Source organism: Bicyclus anynana, chromosome 6, assembly GCF_947172395.1.
Source record: "Bicyclus anynana chromosome 6, ilBicAnyn1.1, whole genome shotgun sequence".
In the NCBI taxonomy this organism is placed as follows: domain Eukaryota; kingdom Metazoa; phylum Arthropoda; class Insecta; order Lepidoptera; family Nymphalidae; genus Bicyclus; species Bicyclus anynana.
Window position 1 is genome coordinate 15,991,081 of NC_069088.1, and position 27,911 is coordinate 16,018,991.

The window sequence follows — 27,911 nt, forward strand, 5'->3', positions numbered from 1 at the left end:
ATAATACTTTAAGGTCTACTGAAAAGAGATTGAATTTTTGTGTATCAAACTGCCCCCCTCCCCTTACTGTTTACCTACTAGTTTTATTTGTTCTGTATTTCTATGATCATTTAAATTGGGAATTAAATACACATGATACACAAATAAAAAAAAACCATAAAGGGAATACATCGTTATTTATTTTGTTTTCTTTTGGAAACTTAATAGAAATGCATCGTTTTGAATAATCATCTAGGTCACACCTATAAAGTAAAAGCTTTATAAAGTAAAGCTGCCATACACAACTTACACCAATTGAAAATCTGTACGAAAACTTAGCCGGGGTCAAGATGTACTTATCATCTAGGAGTTCTTGGGGTCAAAATGATATCAAACATTTATCAAAATCTTTCTTAAAAAGCCAAGTCGTCGGGAAAAATCACAGCAAAAAAACACCACGAAGAATGCATGAGTGTCGAACAAGTTCTGTTGGCTAAAGTGCCTTAAAGTATCATCTGTGGAGCAGTGTACGAACAAAGGAGGTTTATCAAAGTACTGAGGTCCAAATATACCAACTGAATTCACCTTACATCCTGTGCTTAGATAGTGCTACTTGAGCGGAACTTACACTGTCAAACACATAGATTTAAATGTACAGACAAACATGCAAACTATTTATTTAGCCGTTTGTGTAAACCTATATTCATCCTACTCTATGATGCAAACGTTTGCACATTTGTCTGAGCCATTTAAAAACTAAAACTAGGTTCCAGCTCAGATCAATGGTTCCAGGCTCAGACTTACGTATTTTGATTTGGTCTGAGGCGTTCAAACAAAAAAAAAAACACTTTTAAAACATGACGGCTTTGACACCTAAAGCATGACGGCGATTACAAAATCAACAAAAAAACGGCAGGTCAAAATCTAGAACTTAGAGCCAGTTTATAAAAATATTGGCAATATTAATGTGACAAACCAAAGATTATTACCATAAACACATCCTACTCTATGACAAGGTCTCCAAGGAGAAGAAGTGAAGCAAAGCGTACAGGTTACACGAAAACATTGGACATAGCAGCGCTACCATTTTCGCAAACGGAATAATTTAGAACTAAAACAGCGACAATTTTATAGGGAGATTTTTCTTTTATTTTCTTTTTGGAGTTTCCTCCATCAGAATCGATTTTACATATATATATGCCCTGGTATGAGAAGGGCATAAAATTCGATGAACGAATGATAGCGTTATGTTTTTGAGCGCAATCTATTCTGCGCACCTTTCACCGTGCCCTGCCACCAACAGCGTACACAAGCGTACGGGCGCGCACGCCGCATCCTGCTGCTCCCTGGTTGCGCACGTTTTACTGTTCAGGCGTAGTATTGAGACGTACATAGTGTATGATGCGGGGCAACATACACCTGTTTAGACATAAAGATTAAACTCCATTCGTGCGTCGGAGCTGACACACATTTTGTTTGTTCATTGCGGTACGCTTACTTATTTTTAAAATAGTTTATAAACCAATTGAGAAAAACAAATAAAGCTTTTATTGTTACTCGGGAACAAACTCATGATTTATTTTAACATACCTTGGTATATACCATTAGAACAAGTGACTATGAAGAACTAGAACTTAGTTGAAATTAGTGATTACTTACTCATTACTGTCTGATTTCTGTACTTAAACTAATTTATTTTCGCAACCAACCGTGCATCTCAAAGTCGTTGTATTGAAGTTTCGGCCCCATGATCTGTGGTTTGGACTTGGTTGCTTAGCAACAAATTGTATACATTTTAAAGTATTTTGTTATATGAGCAGATACAAATTAATTTACTACTGTTTTAATTTGTACTAACATAAGCTAAATAAGGTTTAATCGTAAAAGTATGGTTTAAGTATTTAATATAGGAAAGATAATTATGACTCCCAAAGTAAGTACTTATATAAAACTAAATTTGTTAATTGTGGAAGTAGAGTAAAAGTGGAAAAAATGATTTTAATTTATTGTAATGTGTACTTATTAGGTCTCCTTCAGTATAATATTTATTTTTTCCTTAATTAAAGTTCGTGCGCTATAGCATGTTGCGGGTTGATTTTTTGCAGACAATTCATTTCACTCTTGAAAGTTTGTCGCGATTATAGTACGTACTATTATTTATGAACATCTTTAGGCAACTGTCACCCGCACCATACTACAGCGCACATAGTATACCTAGTATAACTACTTATTTCATTTATGAAAACCTCGTAAACAACCTGGTTAATATTGCTATAACAGAATTTTATTAGCAGTTTCTGATGGTGATAGATGTATAATAAATTATCATAAATCGGGGGAACCATATATATATATCCAGGCTGAAAAGTAGCCAATTCTAGAGACTTAATTTACCTCTATACCAAATTTCATCTAAGTCGGTTTAGCCATTGAAAAGGTTACAAATAGACAAATGTTTGCATTTATACTATATATTTGTACTGATAATGACAATGACTTAGAGCCTCATTAGGTCAACAGTAATGTGACCGGACTCATCACCGAGGGCCAAGGAGTGGTGGATAGATCCCTGCCCCACTGGACTATTGTTGTACCTACTCCTAATACAGTCTTTCCCGACTAGTTGGAGATGGGAATTCATATTTAAAAGATATGGCAAATAAATGTATTTTTAAATATATTTCATCAAAAACAATACTGAATAAAGACTCCTGTTTGTGCTAACTCTAAAACTGGAGAACTCTCAAAAGATTTTGACTGATTGAACTTTGTCCTTAGCATGGTGTCACAAGTATTGTACTAGACAATCTGAAAATATTGCTTAGTTTGATGTAATGTTATATGGATGGAAATTCCTTTGAAGTCAGTTTGAACATAAAAAAGATTTCTAAATTTCTTCTTTAATAAAAAGATTTGTAGTCTGGACACATCTAACACATCCTGTGTGTACACCAAATATATGAATACCTTGTGTTGTGAGTACTAACATAGGTGATGACTCTATACTAAAATTATAAATGTGAAAGAAAGTCTGTCTGTCTGTTACCTTTTCACAGCTAAACCACAACCATTTGGTATAGAAATAAATTGATTGTCAAAATAAAACAATTTGATAAATTTTACAGCTATTGTACACAATAGATCAACCGCATGGGCTCGGTGAACTATACTTCCTGTGGCAGAAGGGGGAGTCCCATTCTCTGTTGGCCACAACTGGTACAGATGCCACTGTGGCCATCCATGATCGCTCTGGACAACTACTGGAAAGAATAAAGCTACCAGGGTTTGTAAAACAATTTTGTACTTCTTCTTTCTTGGGCCTTTTCCACACTTAGCCTTAATTTTGTACTTTAGTTAGGTGTAAAAAACTCAAGTTGTGAAACTCAAAGAGCATCTATTTAACTGTTCTATGAAGTTCTCACAGGGAACAATGCCGTGTTGGTATTTATGTATGTTTAAATGGACCAAACTATGCATTTGAGGATTTTATAGGTACAAATACATGCCACTTGTCAAATTACATGCAGCATTTCACATTTCCTCACAAGGTGTACTGATAACGTGAAGCAAGTCTCAGGGATTTACTAGTTGCATGTGGATCAGGATTTTGCTGTTTGGATGTCCCTACAAAAGGTCTATGTCCAGCAGTGGATGTCCAGCAGCTGATATGATGGTGATGAAGATGATTTCACATTAAACTGTAGCCTATGCTAGTACTTGTAGCTTGTTATTAAATGATAATCCAGAATGTCGGTAGACTATGATATGCCTAGTGAATGATAATTAAATGTAATGTTTTTTTATAGTCTCTGCTCTGGCATGGAATGGGACAACGATGGGGATTACTTAGCAATAATAACACCTAATAGTAACTCAGTGCTCCTATGGGAATGCCATGCCAACAAACGGGTGAACATAGAAACAGGGCTGCGTGAACCTCCGTCATGTTTGGCATGGTCATATGGAGAGCCTTTATTGGCTGTTGGTACACAGAAAGGAAATTTAGCACTTTATAATCATCACACTACCAAGTAAGTATCATAAATGAGTAATTATGTGTGCTAGGCATACACGCAATACCGCTTTAAAATTATAGCTCAGGTTTGTCTCCCTGCAGGGTTAATTACCTGACACCATAATAAATGTATATAACTATAGTTTTTACTCTAGGATGTAGCCTATATGTTGATCAAACATATAAACTAAATTTCACCACAATCAGTTCAGCTGTGGCGGCGTGATTGAGCAATAAACATAAACTTTAGCCTTTTTTAGTGTGATGTTGATTTAGTGCCAAGATAGTCAAACATATTCTCATCTGACATGATTACAATTTATACAGTTACACTCAAACACTAGATTTGTCTTTCTTCTAATCATTAACATTGTAATAAGACATTTTTCAAAATTCTTATATTACTAATGATCACATATGACGTACCTATAACATGATCTGGCTCAAAAGGCCATATATAATATTCATATACGACCATATAAAACTTCATGGTCAGACCATTCAATCGTATTGCTAACAATTTCAGAAGGATTCCCATATTAGGCAAACACACAAAGAAGATCACTTGCGCCGCGTGGAACAGAGACAGCATATTGATACTGGCGTCTGATGATAAGAACCTGTCCATCAACAACTCTGATGGAGATACCCTGCGGATGATCACCTTGCGTGACGTCCCCAACGATCTACAGTTCTCTGAAATGAAAACTGATGAGAGAGTTGCTGGTGAGAATACTGTAAGTCTTGTAGATATGTAGATAACTAATTATAGTGAGTAGAAATAAGAATAGTTTATACCTAGGACACACAGTCCAGTTAGGTAGGTCCAATTTCGGGAAAGAGGTGAGTCGCCGAATCCAGCTCGGCTGGGCAGTGTTCGGAAAACTCCGCGACATCTTTGCGTCTAAAATTCCTCAGTGCCTGAAGACGAAAGTCTTCAAAAAGTTTCCAGTGATAACCTACAGATCCGAGACTTGGTCGCTAACTAAGGGCCTTATTAGAAGGCTCAAAGTCACTCAGCGGGCGATAGAGCGAGTTATGCTTAGAGTTTCTCTGCGTGCTCAAATCAGAAATGAGGAGTTTCGCAGACGAACTAAAGTCGCTGACAGTGTTGAAATGGCGGCCCCGCAGCGGAAAGCGCAGTGTTGGTCGACTCTCCAGTAGGTGGATTGAGGATATCAAGCAGGTTGCAGGAAGCTGCTGGATACTGGCAGCTCGAGACTGTTGAGCTTGTTGTGCTTGTTGGCTTTAGTGGTAGATGCTGCTGTATTGGTAGAGAAGTCTGAATTCTTAATTTAATCATAGGCAATAGTTTAAACAGTAACTTTTTATGACGTGATATCAATTAACTACTCAATATTTGCAGTGAGATTATAAAAGTTAAATTAAACTTGTCTCTGGTATTTCAGATAAGCCTCGTAGTGGCGAAACGGACTCTGTACCTATACAACCTCCTCAACCCGGAGAACCCCATAGAGCTCGCGTTCCAGCAGCGGTACGGTACGATAGTGTCCTACAAATGGTATGGGGACGGGTACATTCTCATCGGCTTCAGTGCTGGATACATCATATCCATATCTACTCATATAAAGGAGGTTGGCGAAGAACTGTTTCAAGTTAAGAATCACAAGGACAATTTGACAGATATCGCAGTTTTTAACGGACAAGCAGCCTCCTGTGGCGATGGACAGTAAGTGAATTTATTTTTGGATTAATTTGTTGTTAAGAATCTATTTTTGTTTACAATATTGTATGTCACCAAGGTATAAAAACAATGAGAAAAGAATGCGGCCATGCGCTTCAAGTTATAGGTATCCCATTTAGCATTATTGCATGGGAATACAAAATGCCAAATTAAAAGGAATTCAATAAAATTTCAGTAATTTTCATTTGCTTATGATCATCTCAGGAAAGATTAATTTTGTGTTACTACAATCTTGGCTTGACTTGGTCTGGTATAATTGGAAGGACGTGAGCGGTCTAAGTTAAAACACACTTGCCTAAAATGGGTATGCTTATTCAGAATGCTCAATTTTTAGAGGGAACACAAACGCCGGAATGGCGAGCTGAATCATTGCACGGATTCACTGGGTGGGGTCCTTCGTGTGACAGTGACAAATATCTCCGAACCGACCTTGGGACTACGGGTGTAGAGGGAGAGTATTGTCAAAAAAGGGTTTAATATTTTCAGACTGAAGCTGATATCGGTGTGGAACGCGGGCCAGGTGAGCGGCTCGGTGTCGCCGGCGGGCGGCGCCGAGCGCTGTGCCTGGAGCGCGGACGGGCGCCTGCTGGCGGCGGCGGGGCGCGGCACGCTCAGCGCGTACGTCACGCGTCTGCCGCCGCTGTGCGCCGCGCACGGCACGCGCGCCGTCGCGCTGTCCAGCCTGGCCGAGCTCACGCTGTACCAGTGCATCGCCGTGCCCGACCAGCCGCAGCACGTCAGCACGTGTGAGTACTGATATCATATTAGTCTGCCCAGCGTTAATAGTCGTCAACAATAAGATACTCATAATAAGATAAGATATGCAAATAAACAATTATTATTATTATTATTACTCCTGACTCCTGAATGACTGTTTCTGTTACGTGAATCGTAACAGCTTTGATTGAGCTTCGTCCGAGCTTAGCCGTTTACCGAGCTTGAGTTAGTTGTTCGTAACATGGGAAGAATATTCAAATAGCCGATTCAATGGACCATAAACCGATGGAGCCGTCGCGGGTGACAGTGGAGTCAAATTTGGATATTTGGAAAAAACGTGTCTCACGTTCCAGCGGAGCCAACGGCGTTGGCGACGTACAACCTGCCGACGGAGCCCAGCGTGGTAGCGTTGGGCGCGTCGCACGTGTGCGCCGTGAGCGGGCAGGCGGGCGCGTTCTACCCGCTGGGCGGCGGGCCCGCGCTGCGCCGGCACTACCCCGCGCCCGTGGACGCGCTGCGCGTGTCGGGGGACTACGCCGCCGTGCTGTACCAGGGCCGGGCTATGCTGCATTCCGTGAGTTTGTTAACTATACAAGTGAAAACTTTTTTGAAGTAATAACTTCAAAGGAGAATAAAAAAAAATTGAGGAGTATAAGGTTAGCTTGGTATGGACATGTAAGAGGAAAGTCATATTACTAGAAAAATGTTGAATGTGCAAGTGGAAGGACATAAGAGGAGAGGAAGGCCAAAGAAAAGATGGTTGGATTGTGTGAAAGAGGACATGTGTGTAAAAGGAGTGGATGAGTTGACGAGTAATAGAGACGAATGGAAAAGATTAACATATTTTTCCGACCCCACTTAAGTGGGATAAGGGTAATGAGATGATGATGATGATGAACTCCAAGGAAGGGTAAACCGCTTGGTAATGTAATGCGTTACAGTTGACGTTCGCACGTTTGACACTCCGCGCCACGAAACAAGTCCACTGAAATGTATATTCTTCTGGAAGATGTCCCACGGTTTGTGAAAATACACGGAAAAATAGAGCCTGTGACACACACAGATAATGTGTTTTTTCATTGATAAACGAATCTCTAAACTCTAAAATCGGTTTAGTATATCCAGAAATTATCCTCTACAGTCCCTTTACCCTTTTACTCTTTACTTTAGCTATTTATAAAATTTGTATAGATACAAATCACAATCAATGGACAATCTGGTAACTTTCCGCCGATGATCGAGGCTTTGAAGTTTCCTAAAAGAGATGCATCTGTGCCTAAGTCTGGCTCGGCGAACCAATTTTTGTATTTATATCTCGTTTTGTGAAAATCAAAGAATGCATTGAGAATGCATTCTTTGATTTTCAACATCCCTTAAGAGTGCTCTGTTATTGGAATAAAACATATGTTGAGTATTTATTGTTTGCTTTGGCGTGGATTTTTGTGGCGTCACTTGGATTGATAGGTCTATTTTGTTTTCCTAGAAGAGGTAAATCTGTGCCTATGTCTGACTTTGGCTTGACGAACCAATTATTCATTATATCTTGTTTTGAATATCAAAGAATGCATTCTCAATTCAACATCCCTTATGAGTGCTCTGTTATTGAATTAAACATACGTTGGGGATTTATTTTTTACTTTGGCGTGACTTTTTGTGTGTAGTGGTAGCGTCACTTGGATTGAAAGGGCCTATTTTACAGTTTACAACAGATAGTCCACAGTTTTTGTTTCCGCCTGTTATTTTGCAGTATTTAAAGTTTTCATTTAATGCTACTTTTACAGATCGAAACCCCTGATCCAGCAGAACCGGAACGCGAGGCGATGTTGTTCCCCGAGCCGCACATGCAGGGAGCGAAGATAGTCGACATCCACCTCACCAGCGACTTCTTTATATTCGTCACTGAAGTAAGTAGCATGAATATAGTCTGTTAGTAGGTACTCTTATTTGGGAATACAAAAGAACCTCCATATTTATATGAAAGCTACCTTGACAGGACTGCCCAGCCATGGTAAGAGGTGTGTAGCACCGCCCTTAATAATGATACATTACAAGCAGCATTTAGTGGCAGTTCAACGAAATGTTGGAATGAAATCCCCTAACTACTCTGCAGGTCACAACAGCTTATTCACCATTTTTGTTTAAGAAAGTGGTAAAATTACGTTTAATGTATCAGACACTTATCAGAAGTTTGTGCCACCTGTCGGAGCCGGTTTTCTGTTTTATTAGGTACATTTTCATTTATTAACCATCATATCACTCAATGGACGTCCACTCCAGGACACAGGCCTTTTGTAGGGACTTCCAAACATCATGATCCTGAGCCGTCTGCGTCCAGTGAATCCCTGCGACTCGCTTGTTTTAGTCCACCTGGTGGTTCATTTATTACATATATCAAATAGTAGCATTAAAAATTATGTATTTAATAATTTTTTCTAAACGTTAAAAACGCTGTTTTCCATTTCGTGACGTCACGATGTTACTTGATGTCAAATTTCAAGTTTCTAGCATAATAAATGAAAGACTTCCATACAAACTTGTGAAAGCCTCTAGACGTCTTTAATCCGGCCCTATCGAAAATTAAAAAAAGACTGCCAAATTTCATCTTTGTAAGTCAAGCGGTTTTCAAAATTTTGTGAGAATGACCTTTCGCTTTTATATATTAAGAAGACTAGCCGACGACCGAACATTATTTTCCCCGTTTTGGCCACATTTTTGGTCGGTGCTTTGGTCGTGGCGTGATGTTATGTAGCTTATAGCCTTCCTCGTTAAACGGGCTTTTCAACACAAAAAGAATTTTTAATTCTAACCATTAGTTCGTCAGTAGGTAAGACAGAAGTACGAAATTGCCTATAATGGGCGAGCAAATGTTGTTTTATGACGTCACTGCGTTAAACGCGAGCTGATCACCGCGCGCTCACTTTAAAATTCGCTCACTTTAAATTTCGGGAATTAATTAACGTATCGAAATAATTCTTTCACGGGTATTTTTTGTTTTCAACGGAGAATACAGAAAGCTAACATTTAAAAATAGTTAACATTATTCATTATCGTTGCCTCTTTCATCATGCCGTTGTTCTCTTTCATCGAGTATTATGCATGTCCTCTGAAGTGTCGCTCTGTTACACGTGATGTTTTCTACCATGACTGTACGAGTAGGTTTCCTTGTTCCGTCAACCGCTGTAACATTAGGTGTGGTGTTCCAGCAAGGGCACATCGAGTACTTCGGGCTGGAGGAGTGGCGCAGCTGCTCGCGCTACCGGCACGCGTGCGGCGTGCGCGCGCTGCACTGCGACATCAGCGGCGCGCGCGCGCTGCTGCTGGACGAGCGGCGGCGCGCGCACGTGTACGCCGCGCCCGCCGCCGAGCTGTGCGCGCTGCCCGACCAGCGAGAGTAACCGCGCCTTACTGTCATGTGTATATATACGTGCTATCGGCACGCTGTATATGTATTATGTATGTTATTTAAACGGGTACATACCACGATAGAACGACGACATTTTTAATGTCGATATTTCGACCCAGTTGCATGGATCGTGGTCACGACGGAACTGAAGTTGCGAGACGAGAAGTGAAGTCAGCTGTTTAAATATCATTCATTATGAACAACCACGAAATAAGTTTAAAATCATTACGCTGTATATGATTTTTTTTTATGTATGTTACGCGATTACTCGAAGACGCCTGAACAGTTATGAATATTTTTTTGGTTTAAAAGGATATACTCCCGAGGTGGTCCCATTGTCATCATGTCAGGATCTGATGATGGATTCTGAAGAAATCGAGCGAAACTTTCAAAAATCACAAGGGCGACTACAGCGTTTGTTGATATTTTTATTAAGAACTTCAAAGCACTACAATTTAACGAAGGTCTGGAGTCGATCTGATGATGAAGCCGAAACACAAATGAGGGAACTTTTCAAAGGTTTACAGCAGCTACCTAGTACCTTTTGTTTAGGAATTTCTTTGTATGTGCATTTCTTTGCATTTCTTTGAAGTGAAATGAGTAAGTTAATGAATGCGTTACGAATAGTTTAATATGACGATGCGTGCTGCCATACGACGGGTGTTCAAAAAGTAATGGTCAAAAGGTCAAAATATGGATAATGATGACGCAGTGATCGCTGCTGTATCTACACGATTTTTTAAGGGATCAGGACGAAGACATTTTTCGAACAGGAATTTTATGTTTAGAAAAAAGATATGCAATGTGTACACTCCTAAAAAATTACTACGTTGAAAAAATAGAACAGCATTTAATAAAAGATAACTGCCTCTGAGGCCTAGTTCGGAATACATTAGTATTTTAATCGAGTACAAAAAATTTTTGTGGTCAATCCAAAAATTGTTTGTACTCGACTAAAATACTAAAGTATCTAATCTATCCGGCCTATTAGTAATTCTCGCTACTTAATGAACACTACTTATTGCAAGTAATAGTGAAACAGTGTTTGCTAATTTAAACTACCAATAGATGGCGTTCTTAAAGAACTTTGAAACAATTCCATACCTACACTTAAAAACTGTTGCGATGCAGTGATTCCCGAGGGTCATAAATGGCGCTTTTTATATATAAATTAAAGAAGTTTTACCTCAACCGTCTGGTCTACACTTAGACCAATTATAGAAGGACCTGTATCGCACTCATAGTCACGAACTAAATTGTCTGTCATTTTCTGAGGAAAACGAGCTTAGATTTGGTATATATCTTATACTAAACTAGAAGTTTTTGCCCGTTTTTTACACAATTCAATTACACAAAAAGGTATTTTTACGGAGCTCTTTAACTGACGAACACGATTACAACTATTTAACATCGATTCTATAGAGACAGTTTTTATAATCGCATTAGATCGTTGATCATATACTTTGACAGAAAAGTAACGTCTAGCGAGGCAGGTCCTATACAATAATTGGTCTGAGGGTCTTCAGTATACTTGTTTTTTTATCGATTTATTTATTAACTTGTATTTGATAAAAACAGCGTGAAGAGCGCGATATGGGACATTTGCCTGTCGGACCGGAACGTGTTCTGCGTGTACACGGGCGAGGCGCTCCACACGTACTACTACGCGCCCACGTCCGCGGCCGGCGCGCACGTCGACTACGTGGCGACCACCAGCGTGCTGCCCGACCACATACCGCTCATACTGTTCTCTGGTGACGTGTACTGCGCTGCCAGTGGCGGCAGGTGAGTGATATTGGGGGCCTAGAGTAAAGGGTCACAGTAAAGGGTCCTCCGAACCGTCAGTTACTTCAGTGTATATGTTGTTTAGTTTGAAGAACCGATGGATTTTGCGGTCCCAAGGTGCTGGAATGACGATGGCCCCACTAGGTGTCTAAGGGTATTAGCGGGTGGCAGGGAGCTGCTTGACGCTGACGGCTCGAAACAGTGGTGTTTGGAAGTCCATGCAAGAGACGTATGTCCAGTAGTACATCAGATGTTTATGGTGAAATGTTGTTATTATTACTATTATGTTGATACTAACTCATTAAGAGGATGAAAATCTACATCCCATTCGGTTTCTACACGTTATCGTACCGGAACCCTACATTGTATAGCGGTACGCCTCTGCTGTTAGGATGGTAACTAGCAACGCGCGCGCCCCCCGCACGGTCTAACGAGAGCGTTCATAGGCGAAGCCGTGCGTGTTGACATTAGCCATTTTGGGCCTTTGTATACCGTTTCGAGGCACCTAATAATAGTTAACGCGTTTTTGTATCTTGCACGCGAAGTGCGCTGCGCCATTGTTGTCGCGTATATACTATTGTTTAAGAATTGTTGAGGACAACTTGTGTTCTTTGTGGCATATTGGTGCTTTGGAACATTGTTTGCTGTGGTGTGTGACCTAGGGGTGACATATATCTACGCTAACCGACACCACACTTTTCATACCTACACACTTTTACTTCCTGTAGTCGCCTCCAGCGGCGACAATCGCCGCGGCAGGCGTGTACCGTTAACGGGTAAGTCATTTTGATTCGTTGTTAAGCTGTCGCATCCATTCACTGGGGCGAGTCAGCACGCTGTGAAACGCATGCTGCTGAAGACCCTTGCTTCGACGGAACCCTTAGGCTAGCTATGGGGGCCTGGTCGTTTGTGGAGTTTCGTCGAAACCCCGCCAGAACAATAGGTATAAGATGTTGTCTCACAACAGTAAATCACAAAGCCTATTTCGCATTGCATCTTCCAGTGTAATCAAGATAGCTCTCGATTCGCACAACACGGGAGGTCTGGCAGACGCCGATACGGAGAAGCGTCTGGCCAACCAGCGGCAGCACATCGAGAAGCTGCTTCTGCTGCGGCGCTTCCCCGAAGCGTGGCTGTTCTGTGATGCCGTCGACGAGCCCGACATGTGGAGGAAGCTCGGCGAGGCGGCCATCTCGGAACTTAATGTGGAGTTTGGTGAGCACCAATTAATTCTTTTGTTTGACGACTTCTTTAGCGCAATTTGTAGTCCTTAGGTCCTGAAATCCTGGGTTCGATTTCATAAATGCTCAGAGGCACAATTATCCGCCCACGTTAATATAACGTGAGTATATTAAAGTGGGCGGATAATTGTATTGTAGGATTTTTTATTTTTTAAATTGGCTCAGGTATGGTCTGGCGTCGGTGGTAGCTTATGCTCTTGCTATAAATGCTTCGGTCGTAACATTCCCGATGGTCCGCGCGGGCCGAGAGGGGGGTAGCGATGCCCCGCGCGCACGACTTCACACCCACGCAGTCCTTTCCCCCCGTCGCCTGCATATCATGGGAATATCATCAACGAACTTGCCAAGCTATAGTTAAACCTAACCGGCGATTTGGCATTCCATTACGATGCTGCAAAGAAACCGGCAAGAGTCAGAGGTATAAATAGAATAAACTTGTAACTCTAAGTTAGCATGTTTCCATACTGGACTACGTTGACACTTAACATCAGGTGAGATTGCAGTCAAGGGCTAACTTGTCATTGAATAAAAAAATATTAATGATTTAAGATGCTTGGAGATAATTGAATTATTTTTTAAAATTTTTGCAATTTTGTTTATTTTTCTCCATATTATGATATACACATATGGCAGTATAATCGCGTTAGACTTTATTAGGATAATGTGATAATGTGGGGATTGGAGCTTGCCTGTGTTGCCAGCCAACTTCCAAATCCAAAATTTGCAACTTTTGTGACATGATTGTAACCAGTTTTGTAGTTCAAATGGAAAAAAAGTCCAATCGAAATTTAATGCGTTTTTGTTCTTTATTTCAGCAATTCGAGTATACACGAGATTGAGCGACGTCGCCATGGTGTGGGCTCTGGAAGACGCCTCGCATATCGAAGAGTTGCCTGTACTGAGGTGAGTACTGAACATCCCTAAATCGGGCACGAATAAACGAAATATCACTTGAATAGGGATGATGACAGTTTCTTAAATTTTATATAAATTTAGAGTATACTAATCGTAAAGCAATTTTGTAAAAGTAACAGGGTATCTGCAATCATTACTTTCGGAACAACAGGGATTTAAGGGGTCAGATTTGCGGCGCTGCCGCGGATCCCTGAAAAACGCTCCATACAAAATGGTACGAACTAATGACGTAGTAGGTAATGGAACGATCGTTAGATTTGTATGTGGTTTTAAATATTCCCAAAGTGTGTTTACCTCGTTTCTCTCAAAACAACAGACAATTTTATTGATGAGTTTGACTGCAATACAAAGTGCCCAATTGGTCTGAGACGTTCACTGAAAACGGATTTTGTGATGCTGGGGCCAAAGGGAATCGCCATAATTAATCCCGATGAAAATGAACGCGTCCAATCGTCGCTATAGGGTCGCTAAGGTTTAACGCGTTAATTCACGGCGTTTCCCGTTAGTGTGACCCCAGTATGTCAGGGCTGGATTAATAAAGGTGGAAACGCGAACAAAAACAGGTGTCTGATAACTAAATACCTACATGGATGGTTCGTCAGCGGCATGCTGTGCGCCTGCCTGGGCAAGGGCGAGGCGGCGGCGCGCTGGCTGGAGAGCGGCGCCAGCATGCAGGCGCTGGAGCTGCACGCGGCGCGCGGCGACTGGGCGCGCGCCGCCGCCGTCGCCGCCAGCGCGTGCCCGGCGCGCGCGCCCGCCATCACGCTGCACCGCGCCTCGCACCTGGAGCTCACGTGAGTGTAGCATCATCATCGTCATCATTCGATAGATGTTCACTGTGTGACGTAGGTCTGCATCCAAGGGCTCCCTGTAACCTGCCTGGGATAGATATACATCGGTTGGTCAGTCGGTCGGTTGTCTCTATGTCAACAGACATTGAACATAAGGTTCGTTCCTTAAGGGTGAGGCCAAACGAGCGTAATTTTGTGAGTTGTCAGTCGCGTAATTTCGGTCGCAGAAATTCGCGTGTTAGTCGGAACTCATATAAAGAATGTACAGAATGAGTCTGCAGCGTGGTGAAGCCGGTAAATTCAAAAAAGAACAAACGTCACGCGTCTTCTTGACATCCGCATATATACTTTTTTCATAATTTGTATGCCAAAATTCAACACTAAAATTACGTACATTAATATAATCCATCCATTAATATTTAATAACAATACCAATAAAAAATAATCCCATCTTATTTTTTTAGTTTTTTAGACGCCGTGTGGCAGGAACTGGACTTTTGTATGAAACTGAATGCAGCAGAAATTACGCGACTGACAACTCACAAAATTACGCTCGTTTGGCCTCACCCTAACACTTGAATTTATGGCAAAGTACAGTAGTTAATATACAGTACTCAGTCAGAAAAACTCGTTTCCATGCTCAAAAATAGGCATAAAATATTTTCTAGTCGTATCCTGACGTTTCGAAAGAGCTTGTAAACTAACGGTGGAATTCATAGTCGTAGTAGGGGGCCCCTAAGGGGATTATTCAGCCGCTATGTGTCGAATTCAACCCCTACGCGTTTCATAGACAAAAGAAACCCCTCATTTGACAGGAGCTGGCGGCTGACTGCTGAATTACCGATATTTGTCAGCCAAACCATCCCCTAGCATTTTTTTTTGTTGTTATTCGTGATTTATTTATTAGAAAGTGGACGTTCGGATCGTTATAAGTGAAGTTATAAACAGCGAGTTATATCAGTGCCCAAGATATATATTCGCAATTGCGTAAACCCAGTATAATACTATGGCGATATGGAATGTACGAAAGATTCTCATATTAGGCATAATATGCCTCTGTTTGATGAAGAATGAACACAGAAGACCAAGAGAGGAATACCAATACCGCTAGTATTATACATTCTAGCAGCACTTCGATTCTATGAAACGGGATGTTATCAGGTACGTACCTTTGTTCAATATCAATAATTTTTTGTTCATGAAGACGCCGCGCGGTTTCACCCTGTGTGGTTCCCATTTCCGTAAGAATATGGGGATAAAATATAGCCTATAGAGCTCGGGGATAGTGTAGCTTCCCAACAGTGAAAGATTTTTTAAAATTGGTTCAGTAGTTCCAAAGCCTATTCAAAACATACAAACAAACAAATCTTTCCTGTTTCTATTATTAGTAAAGATAAATTAGGAGTAGATATAAAACCAATTAGCCCAGTGGGTATGACCTCTGCCTTTTATTATGATGGTGTAGGTTCCCAACAGTGATAGAATTTTTCAAATCAGTTCAGTAGTTACAGATCCTATTCAAAACAAACAAACAAATTTTTCCTGTTTATAATATTAGTATAGATAAATTAGGAGTAGGTCAAAATCCATATAGCCCAGTAGATATGACCTCTGCCTTCTATTCGGAGGGTGTAGGTTCAAATGCTGTCTGAAACATGCACCTCCAAATCATTTCAGTTATATGCATTTCATGAATTTAAATGTATATTACATGTCTCATACGGTAAAGGAAAAACATTGTCTCTACATGTGTGAAGTCTGCCAATTCACATTGGGCCAGCGTGGTGGACCTTATCCCTCTCATTCTGAGAGGAGACTCATGCTTAACATACTCATGATGAAGAATTTAATTAGTTTGTTTGTTTGTAATCTAACCTATATAAATGTAACTAACATAATGTTTATTTTCAGACTGTAGGTGCAGTCCATCAAGCATTCTATGAAATAACATAAATGCCAAAAGTCAAGCTGTATTGATGTCACGCATAAGTATACATATAAACAACCCCGGAGGACCCTATACACAGATTTAAAGAAACCGGCTATCATGGCAGGGAATAGCAGTGATGAGCTCTGAGAATACTGTTTTACCAAGAATGCTGAGAATACTTTGGTCCTTGAAAATCTGAGTTTTCAGATCACAGTAATTGGAAGACCCTCATACCTTGAAAAGTCAGCAGCATTTAATATTGAAGTAGGAGTGAGTGCAGTGTATTGTAAGGTGGTCACTCACTCTGAACTCCATAACAATAGAAAATATATACAAATCTTAATTGAATGAATGATGGAAAATAAAAATTTATTGATTCACATTTTTAATAAAGATAATTATTAAATGTTTACTTCTGCATTTTTCATTTAAGTCTGGCCCTATAAAAATATACTATAATAACAATAAGTTATATGTCAATTTTGTATTTATTGTTGTTAAACTTTGTATCAAAAGGATATAAGTTTGATTTTAGAATTGCAATAAGTGTGTGTGGTTCATTATTATCAGCCCATTACCAGGCCAAGCTTACCTACTAAATACATGTATAATATTATGTGATCTAAAGCTTTGTGAAATGTAATTTTACCACTATTCCTAAGAATAAGCTACACTTATGTTTATTTACTGCACTTACTATAAATTGTAAAAAAATACAGCATAATAGTACCTACTTGTAATTATTTCAGGTAATTATAGGTGGTTTTGAGTAAAATAAACAAATTTCCTCTGACAATATTTTTTTTTATTTCAAGTAGGATTCCACATTACAAAAGTATGAAATATCAAACTACTTATATAGTAAATAGTATGCTTGGGATTTCTCTGCGTGATCGAATCACAAATGAGGAGATCCGCAGACAAACCAAAGTCACTGACATAGGTAGCACAGCGAGTCGTGAAGCTGAAGTGGCAATGGGCAGGCCACATAGTTGAAATCGCAGTGTTGGTCGAACCCCCACTAGGTGGACCGAGGGCATCAAGCGGGTTGCAGGGAGCCGCTGGACGCTGGCGGCTCGAGACCGTTGTGTTTGAAAGTCCATGCAAGACGGCTATGTCCAGCAGTGAACGTCCATCGGCTGATAATTTTGATTATGATCATATTCGTCCACATATCTTCAATATTTTTCTAACAACTCCTTCTTGTGAGAAAGAAACTTTTTGATAAAATTGATCTATTGTACTTTTGAACGAATTAAATTTTACTATGATAAATAAAAACAAAAAGTAAATGAAAATAGAAACTCAATTCAATTATTTTGTAAAATGTCAAAGAATTAACAAAATACGTCTCTCTGTGGTTCTGTCACAGAATTTTCAAAGATCTAATGTAAAATCATAGACAACATTTGCTTGAAACTCCAGTCACCTAGGGGCTCTCTAGTAGTTTGTTTATGAAATGCAATGAAGGATGATTCAATAGTCAGCCCCTGGGTGAATACTGAATATTGGTTTGTGGGGGATTGTTCACTTCACGACTATGAATTCCAGGGTAAGCCTATTTGAAATAAATGAATTTTGACTTTGACTTTGACTTGTTGTTTACAGAGCCGATTATCACGAAGCGCTGGCTAATTACGAGAAAAGTATAATAACAGAAAACGTTGAAGATCCAAAAGTTAAAGAGCACAACGCTAAATGCGAAGCTGGCATCGCACGCATGTCCATCAGATGCGGTGACGTCATGCGAGGGGTCACCACCGCCATGAAGTACTCCCAAGATGTGAACCTCTTAAAGGATTGTGCACAATTATTGGAAGAGGAAAAACAGTACAGCCACGCAGCGGCGCTGTACGATCACGCTGGAAACACAGAAAAGGCTGCATCTTTATACATAAAACTGAAGTCATGGTTAAAAGTAGAAGCCTTAATACCGAAAATAAACTCCCCGAGTATCCATCTCCAGTACGCAAAAGCTAAAGAGGCAGAAGGCAGATACAGCGATGCCCTAAAATCATACTTAAAGGCCCAAGATTTCGAATCGGCTATTCGATTGAATTTAGATAAATTAGACGATATCGATGAGGCAGTCACTTTGGTGCAAGAAACTAAGTCCGTTCTGGGCGCGAAAATGGTCGCAAATTACTTCCAGAACAGCGATGATCCCACTTCTGCGATAAAATTTTTGGTAATGTCTCTGTGTTACGACGAGGCGTTCCAACTTGCGAGGAAAAACGGCAAATTGTATCTGTACGGGGAGATTTTGATACAGACTTCCCAAGCTAGGCCGGAGGACTTTAAAAGTTTAGCGTTGCACTTTGAAGGGGAGAACAATTATTTACTGGCCGGCAAGTTTTACTTTCACGCGGGGGAGTACAATAAGGCCATGACGTATTTGCTGAAGGCGGGCAGTTCTGAAGCAGAGGAGAGTGAGGCGATCACTATAGCAATAGATGCGGCGGCGGCAAGTGATGATGAACGACTAACTAGAAGGTTACTATTTATGTTACCAAATTTTTGCTAAAGTGAATAGGTAAAATGTTTAGGACATTATATCAAATTGATCCGGTTTGATCTCACACCAATTATAAAAGGACCTGACTCGCTAGATGACACTCCTCTGTCAAAGAACAAGAATCAACGATCTAACGCGTTTACACTGATGCTATAGAATCGATGTTTCATTGTTGTAATCGTTTTCGTCATGTAAAAATGCCGATTTGTGTAATTAAATGGGATTAAAAACGGTAAACAATTTCTTCTTTACTAAAAGATAAAGTTACGTTTAATTTGTAAGTTTTTATACTCGTAAGTGAATTATATCAAATTTGAAATAAAAACAATACTTAAAAGAATCGATTCTTCAGCCGGAACAGCAATACATCAATTAAATAGTATGCTCCTTAGCACCCAACCCCATGAACGTGTAACGTAACGTGCGTACGTTTCTACGTAAGCGGGTTATGTTAAATTTAGAGATTCATTGCAGCATAACATTTTAATATTTAAAAACTCACCTACATTTCCTTCTTTCTGGCTTATAATATTCGAGACAAAGTTCGTTTTATATACGAGTTTACATTATTTGTGAACATCTCTGGTATTTACTTTTATTGTTATGCGGTGCTTAGTAAATACAGCAATACTAAATACACATGTGAATTTAATTTAATTAAATTGTCCCGTTACAGATTGATAGAATTCCTCTTGGGGGAGACGGACGGCAATCCGCGTGATCCACGCCATTTGTTTCGACTGTACATGGCCAAGAAACAGTTCATGGAAGCGGCCAAAACAGCGGTAAATAACTTTTTACATTTGACAGCGTCAATGGCTCACCAGTTAGAGGTACCGAAATCTGACAGGTTGGTATTATAATGCGGCGGCGGCGAGAAGAATTGTACCATCAGATGATACTACTCATATGATAGAGGAAACATTTCGAGCAGGGCTCAGGACTTGTGACAGGTGTGGGTTTAAAGGATCCTTTCATTCCTATGCCGATGTAGGTACATGTATGTTCTAATTTTCGTTTTCCTAATTTAAACTTCTTTTATCTACTTTTACACAAAACTCTTTTTGTAACTAGGTGATAATAGCGGGCGCGGAGTGCGCGGCAGGGCGTTACCGCGAGGCACGCGACGTGGCGCGCGGTCTGTGCGCGGCGCTGCGTGCGCGCGGCGTGCCCGTGCCGCGGGACCTGATGCGTGCCGCCGTGCTGCTGCACTCCTACATACTGGTGAGAGGGTAGCGGGTGCGGGCTGTGCGCGGCGCTGCGTGCGCGCGGCGTGCCCGTGCCGCGGGACCTGATGCGTGCCGCCGTGCTGCTGCACTCCTACATACTGGTGAGAGGGTAGCGGGTGCGGGCTGTGCGCGGCGCTGCGTGCGCGCGGCGTGCCCGTGCCGCGGGACCTGATGCGTGCCGCTGTGCTGCTGCACTCCTATATACTGGTTGGTTTCCAGTTTTGCTAACCCAGTGCTAATTGTCACTGTCCAGAATTTGGTTACAAACCTGCCACTGTCCAATACTGAGGTGCAAAGTTGCCACTGTTCTTGAAAAATAAAGTATTTTAACAACATTATTACATTTATACATAATAGTTCAATCAAAATTTCATCAAAATATATTCATTTCAATCTAAAAAGTAACACATTAAAGTGTATTTTAGAAACTTAAAAGCCAAAATCATTTTGGTTTCTTGGACAGTGGCGTTTTTGCTTTTATACCTCTCACTGGTGTAACTGTAAGGGTCAGAATTGTCTTTAGAGCTTTAGATGCAATTGGGCGTCTGATGAAAACTCGGATCCTTCGAGACTAGGCGAGCAGCAACTTTTTTATGCTGAAGACATCATTTATAATTATAATATTACGTATCCTGAAGTCACAAGTCAAGGTAATTTTTCAGGTAGGCAGGTAAAACGAGGATAGTGGAAGGATAATTCCAAGAAGGTCGTTAATTCTGACGATTTGTGAGGAGAAAAGTGGAGTTCTTATAAAAATGATATAAATATTCTATAGGAAAAATATAAATCATCATCATCATCACTATCATCATCATTAACAACTGATGAACGTCCACTGCTGGACATATGCCGCTTGCATGGATTTCCAAACGAAATGGTCTGAAGCGGTCAGTATCCAGCGGCTCCCTTCAACCCGTCACCCGAGGTGTCCTCAGTTCACCTAGTGGGGGGTCGACTCGCTGAGCTATGCCAGTGACTTTGGTTCTTTTTTCTGCGGATCTCCTTATTTCTGACTAGCGAACGCCCGTGACTTCGTACGCGTGGAATTCAGTTTTTCACATCTCCCGCGGGAACCAGGAATTTTCCGGGATGTGAAGTAGACTATGCGTTAATCCAAATCGTTGCAGTAGCCGCAACGCAACGAGGAACAAACATACACACTAAAGGTAGCCTTCCGTTCTTTGCGACCGGGACCTGCGACCGCGACCGGGTCGCACGACCCACTGCTTAGTATGAATTTATATGGAGCACCAAACAAAGACAGTCGCGCGACACGGTCTCGGGCTTTGTTTTGGTGCTCCATATAAATGCATACTTACTAAGTTTACACAAAAACTTTCGCCTTTATAATATCCATTGTGATTAGATGAAAATATAAATAAATAGAGGTAATGGTGTTGCAGGTGCGTACCCACGTGCGGCGCGGGCGGCACGACCTCGCCGCGCGCCTGCTCCTGCGCGCCGCCGCTGAGGTCGCCTTCTTCCCCACGCAACAACGTAACTATAAGTTTTACATTGCGCATCTATTTTACGTATTCTTTGGAGTTTCAATATCTTACATTCTCTCTCCGCGACTTATTCCTCATTAACGGACGCCAGAGACTTCATCCGCGTGAAAATCGATGTAAACTTTCAACCCCTATTTCACTCCCTTCAGAACCGATTTTGAAAATTCTTTCACCGCTAGAAAGCTAAGTTATTTGCGAGTGTCATAGGCAACTTTTTACTCAGCGTTCTTTCGGGAACAGGAACTATGTGGGTGAAACCGCGGGGCCTTTTTTAGCGGTATTTCTGCGTCTCTTAGTAATTTTGTATTATCTCCGAAACTATACGACTTATTAACATACTGTTAAAGGCAAAACCTATCTCTATAATATTTTCTTGATTATTAAGCAATTCATTTTGATAAAGATTTAAGTTTAGTTGAGTAAATAATGACGTAAACCTTAGCATCTGATTAAAATAGCCTTCCTCGATAAATGGGCTACCTATCACTGAAAGTATTTTTCAAATCGGACCAGTAGTTCCTGAGATTAGCGCGTTCAATCAGACAAACAAACAAACTCTTCAGCGTTATAATATTAGTATAGATTACTGAGGGTATAACCCCTATCACACATTCAAGACTTTTTCCCGCACGGTGTCGCGCCTGACTGGGACCTCAACTGATAAGCAATTTAGAGTATTCATGTAATAGGGTGGTTGACTCATATCAGATTTAATACCTAAGCAATATTAATTTCTTATAGTACATGGAATAAGGGTCCGAAATATATCGATATTAATTAATAAAAGTTAAGCATTTCTTATAAAATTTAATTTAAAAATTATATTTTTTTTTTAATTTTTCAAACGTCAAAAATGCTAGTCCATTTTGTGACGTCACAATGTTACTTGATGTACTAAACGTCAAACTAATTAGTTTACATTTTTTTAGTTTTCGAAGCGTTTGTAGAAAGAGAACGACGTGCCACATGGTTTGGATCGACGGCTTAATGTGCTCTTTCACAAATCTGGCTTTTAAACATTCCCAAGTTTGGGTTGCCACTTCTTGGCATTTTTTGGCATAAATTTTAATATTTCATAGTCCGAGTTGGATTTGGTACAACTCGCGCGCTGTAGCATGGTGCAGGTGACAGCTCGTTTGTTGAAAGTTTATTGCGGTTCTCGAAAATAGTATGAAATTTGAACGTCATAAACCATGCCGTCCGTCACCCGCACCATGCTACAGCGCACATAGTATAGTTATCTTGTGAGGCATGAATACTGGTGAACTTTTAGATCAAGTGTCGATCCTGACGTCGGCGGTGATCGAGTGCGGGCGCGCAGGGCTTCGCCACCAGGCGCTCCAGTGGGCGCGCGCGCTCATGACGCCGGAGTACCGGGAACAGGTGCCAGAGCTTTTCCTCCGTTTTGTAAAGTTTATAAAAAACTTCAACCCCTCTCTTAAGCCTATTAGAATTGTGAAAAATCTTGTATTGTATCGAATAGCCTCAATAGCTCAACGGAAAGAGCGATCGGACTCGTCAAAGGGGTGGTGGTTCGATCCCCGCCCCGTTGGTCTATTGTCGTACCCACACCTAGCACTGTCTATTCTAGTGTAGTCAGTCTATTTCTAGTCAAATTTTGTTTTTTAAAAATTAAAAAAAATGTAACTTGAAAAATTAAGGACTTTCCATACGAACTTTCAACCCCTATTTCACTCCCTTCTGATTTTATTTTCGCATAAAAAGTACCCTAAATTTTCTTTTTTATTATGGTCTCAAATCCCGCCAAGTTACTTACTAGAAAAATGTATGGGAATTACAGATACGATTGACAACTTGATCACGTGAGCCGTCGTTAGCAAATGTCATTCCTATAATTTTTTGAATTTTTGAAGCGTTAGCGATCGTAGAAAGAGAATCGCCGTGCCACTTGGCTACAGACCCTGAATTGTTTCATAAAGAGGAGTCTTTAGATAGCGATATCTTCGATTGCCCCGCTATTGATGGAAATATGTCGTCGTAGCATCTTATAGTGGGTGGTAGTTAGGTACTAGGTAGCTTAGTAGGTACTAGGTAGGTAGTGCTTTAATTATCTATAGCACTCCATTTATTTTGATGCAGATCGATCCTAAATACGTGAAGAAGATCGAGTCCGTGGTGCGCCACCCGCCGCGCGACGCCGCGCCGCCCGAGCGCACGGCGCCGTGCCCGCAGTGCGGCGCCGAGCTGCCCGTGGCCGAGCTCCAGTGCGCGCGCTGCGAGGCCGAGGTGCCCTTCTGCCTCGCCACGGTAACGTCTGCCAGTACTACACATACAGCTGTTCCCACTGTCGCGCGCCGCCCGAGCGCACGGCGCCGTGCCCGCAGTGCGGCGCCGAGCTGCCCGTGGCCGAGCTCCAGTGCGCGCGCTGCGAGGCCGAGGTGCCCTTCTGCCTCGCCACGGTAACGTCTGCCAGCACTACACATACAGCTGTTCCCACTGTCGCGCGCCGCCCAAGCGCACGGCGCCGTGCCCGCAGTGCGGCGCCGAGCTGCCCGTGGCCGAGCTCCAGTGCGCGCGCTGCGAGGCCGAGGTGCCCTTCTGCCTCGCCACGGTAACGTCTGCCAGCACCTCAGACCAATTATTGTATAGGACCTGCCTCGCTAGACGTTACTTTTCTGTCAAAGTATATGATCAACGATCTAATGCGATTATAAAAACTGTCTCTATAGTATCGATTTTAAATAGTTGTAATCATGTTCGTCGGTTAAAGAGCTCCGTAAAAATACCTTTTTGTGTAATTGAATTGTGTAAAAAACGGGCAATAACTTCTAGTTTAGTATAAGATATATACCAAATCTAAGCTCGTTTTCTTCAGAAAATGACAGACAATTTTGTCCGTGACTATGAGTGCGATACAGGTCCTTCTATAATTGGTCTGAGGCCAGCACTACACATACAGCTGTTCCCACAATGGATGGATTGGACACCCTGGATCCTAATCCCTGGATTTACACATACTTTTGAAGACGGCGTTTGGGTTGGTGGGGGTATACACTTTGTTGTTATTGTTTTGTTGTGACCCCCCAATTATCTTTTGTCCAGGGTCTGCACATAGTGAAGGACGACTTGACCGCGTGCCCTGAATGTGATTTTCCCGCCATTTTGTCCGAATTCAAAGAGTAAGTTCTTCCGTGATTTTTATTGTGCAACATTATTTTAAATATTATGTTTTAACAATAAATACAATAATTATAAATATATAAAAAAACACATAGAATTATAAATATATAAAAAAAACACATAATATTACAATTATGTGTTAGAAAAAACTATACTGCCTTATTGTTCCAATGGTTAGATTGTGGGGCTGAGAAATACTGGGCTTTATGCTTTTCAAGTTTTTTTTTATAACAGCCCAGAGTTGGTTGATGGAATTAAGTCATTATTGCTAAATACTAGGTAAACGTGCCATAAAGATCACTTTTTAGGATCAGAATTTATCAGGATCGTTAATGTCATAGTGATCGTTATATGACATAAAATAATTTAAATTTAGATAATTTAAGATCAGACTGCATTAGAATTTTATTCACAGAATGCTACGCGAGGAAGGGAAATGTCCGATGTGTGGCGAAAACGTGGATTACAGGAGACTTGTTAAAATAGATGATGTGAGTTTATATTTGGACTTTAGACCAAGTGAATAAGGTTCATATTGGAATGGATCATCGAAAATTTGTTAGAATTTATGATGCGGCTTTAGATTTACACTTTATGCCTAGTTGATAAGGTTCATATTGAAATAAATTTAAGTGTAACCAATGTGATTACAATCCGTCCTTTTAGATAAGTGTAATAGTTAATATTGCCTTTATTTAAGTCTTTATGGAAGTTACTCAAAGCTTAGCTCAGACCAATTACCCCTTATTAGACCTGCCTTGCTAGAGGTTGCTTCTCTGACAAAGCTATATGATCATGATCTAAATGCGTCTGTAGAATTTGTGTTTGATTGTGTTAAAATTACACGTGTTTGTGTATTAAGATTTAAAATTTATAGTTGTGTATGCTGTAAGGAGACAGCATATATTTATTGGTGTTAAATAGTTTTGATGTGTGAGTTTACCACGTCCCCCTTAAAAATATTCAGACAATTTATTTGGTGAATTTGGGTACGATTCAAGTCCAATAGAAAGGTAATTGGTCTGAGTTTTGGATAAACATGAAATGTTCTTCAAATGGTTGATGAAATATTTTATTTAATAAATATTGGTTTTTAAAATTAGTTTTGTTTCTTATTCATTCCTTCAGTGTAGGGAATATATTCATTGATTTTGATAGTTAATTATGTTAATGATGATGATGATATAAGAGCCGTGATAGCCCAGTGGATATGACCTCTGCATTCCGATTCCGGAGGGTGTGGGTTCGAATCCGGTCCGGGGCATGCACTTCCAACTTTTCAGTTGTGTCCAGTTTAAGAAATTAAATATCACTTAACTCATACGGTGAAGGAAAAACATCGTGAGGAAACCAGCACACCAGAGAATTTTCTTAGTTCTCTGCGTGTGTGAAGTCTGCCAATCCGCATTGGGCCAGTGTGGTGGACTATTGGCCTAACTCCTCTTATTCTGAGAGGAGACTCGAGCTCAGCAGTGAGCAGACTATGGGTTGATAACGATGATTATTTCTGGTTCTGAGAGGAAATATTTTATCTTGTGTATTAATACCCCGGAGGCCCTTGGGAGATCTTAAGTTTTAGTTGGTAATGTCAGCGCTAATGACGAATATAGATCATATTTTTTAACCGACTTCCAAAAAGGAGGAGGTTCTATGTTCGGCTGTATGTATGTTTTTTTTTTTTTTTTATGTATGTCCAGCGATAATTCCGTCAATTGTGGACCGATTTTGAAAATTCTTTTTTTGTTTTGTAGGGTTTACTTCCAGGGTGGTCCCATTTTTTTCATGTCAGGGTCTGATGATGGCATCCTGGAGAAATCGAGGGGAACTTTCGAAAGTTGTAGAGACGACTACTGCGTTTGTTAGTGTTTCCATAAGGTACTTTAAACCACTACAACTTTCTGAAGGTTTGGAGTTGGTCTGATGATGGAGCCGAAACACAGACGATGGAACTCGTCAAGGATTTACAGCAGTCACCTTTTGTTTGGGTTTGATTAATTTGTATTGATGAGTACTTTCCACCTATATGGGTTGTGACCGTATTAAGGGTCTCGTGATGAAGACGAGGGACAGTGAGGAGAACTCCTCGACGGTTCACAGTAGCTACCTTGTGTTTGGACTTCATAAATTTGTATTGATAAGAACTTTCCACTTAGATAGGTTGTGACTCTACACACGCAGTAGGTATGCTAACACTAAAAATAAAAAAATAAAAATTTTAATAAAAAAAATTCAACCGACTTCCAACTCAAAAAATAACTTTAACTAAAAAGCAAAAAATAACATCCTACCTATGTGCTACCTTTTGATCAGTTTGAAGGCGGTGCCAAGCCAGTGTCGTGTTTTAATTAAAGCTGTTTCTGGAATAACCACAGAAATTTTGTAGTTTAAACGTATTTGATTAAAACATCACTGGCTTGGCACCGCCTTCAAATTGATCAGAAGGTAGCACATAGGTAGGATGTTATTTTTTGCTTTTTAGTTAAAGTTATTTTTTGAGTTGGAAGTCGGTTGAATTTTTTTTATTAAAATTTTTATCTTTAGTCATGATAAAACTGCGATCATTGCTTGTTTCCACAAACTCAGATAATTTATCGTACCTATAACACTTTTTTAATTTTTTAATTGTTATAATTAGCGCTGACATTAAAATTGACACTTATAAACAGAAAATAAATGAATAAACCTGATGTTTTAATGCGTCTTTGCACCCGAACCGACACCAACAACAACCGGATATGGTTAAAACAATGAATGCTCAGAACGCATCATGGCTTTTCTTCATTGCCACAACGCGTTGAGATCGAATAGCATGTCAGCCACGACACGAATTTCGCTATTTGGTCTTTCTGTGACGCGTTGTGGCAGCGTCCCGTGCGTTTTCATTAGAGCCATAACACGAATTTCGCCATGATATATTTTACTGTGACCACAACGTGTTGTGAGCTATTTTTCCGCTTACTGAGCGTTTTCGGTCTTTGAGCGTATCATATACATACATTATGCCATGCAGCTGTTACGGAATCTTTAAGCGGTTCGC

General features: G+C 40.6%; 1 protein-coding gene across 3 annotated transcripts; it reads left to right on the plus strand.

Moving 5' to 3' along the window:
• Nucleotides 1-1,051: 1,051 nt before the first annotated feature.
• LOC112046699 (WD repeat-containing protein 19) lies at nt 1,052-25,976 on the plus strand. Of its 3 annotated transcripts, none has more exons than XR_008250882.1 (21): nt 1,052-1,467; nt 3,105-3,262; nt 3,786-4,010; nt 4,521-4,731; nt 5,404-5,684; nt 6,186-6,445; nt 6,770-6,990; nt 8,198-8,320; nt 9,620-9,807; nt 11,398-11,604; nt 12,608-12,819; nt 13,661-13,748; nt 14,363-14,554; nt 18,090-18,974; nt 19,673-19,781; nt 20,071-20,220; nt 21,629-21,722; nt 23,007-23,116; nt 23,834-24,305; nt 24,797-24,873; nt 25,290-25,976. XR_008250882.1 is itself a non-coding variant. In XM_024083440.2 (21 exons), exons 1-21 carry the CDS (start codon nt 1,901-1,903, stop codon nt 25,399-25,401), a joined length of 4,083 nt encoding a protein of 1,360 aa, XP_023939208.1. In that variant the 5' UTR covers nt 1,698-1,900; the 3' UTR covers nt 25,402-25,976. The 3 variants fall into 3 exon arrangements, 1 of the variants encoding a protein (XP_023939208.1); XR_008250881.1 differs by lacking the exon at nt 1,052-1,467 and adding an exon at nt 1,696-1,912; XM_024083440.2 differs by lacking the exon at nt 1,052-1,467 and adding an exon at nt 1,698-1,912 and having other exon boundaries at nt 23,834-24,001.
• The last annotated feature ends 1,935 nt before the right edge of the window (nt 25,977-27,911 follow it).

Excerpts from the sequence above, each read along its gene's own strand:
- LOC112046699 (XM_024083440.2), top strand. Across the intron at positions 4,732-5,403 it reads GAGTTGCTGGTGAGAATACT|ATAAGCCTCGTAGTGGCGAA; the intron begins GTAAGTCTTGTA and ends CTGGTATTTCAG. Across the intron at positions 9,808-11,397 it reads GCGCTGCCCGACCAGCGAGA|CGTGAAGAGCGCGATATGGG; the intron begins GTAACCGCGCCT and ends TGATAAAAACAG.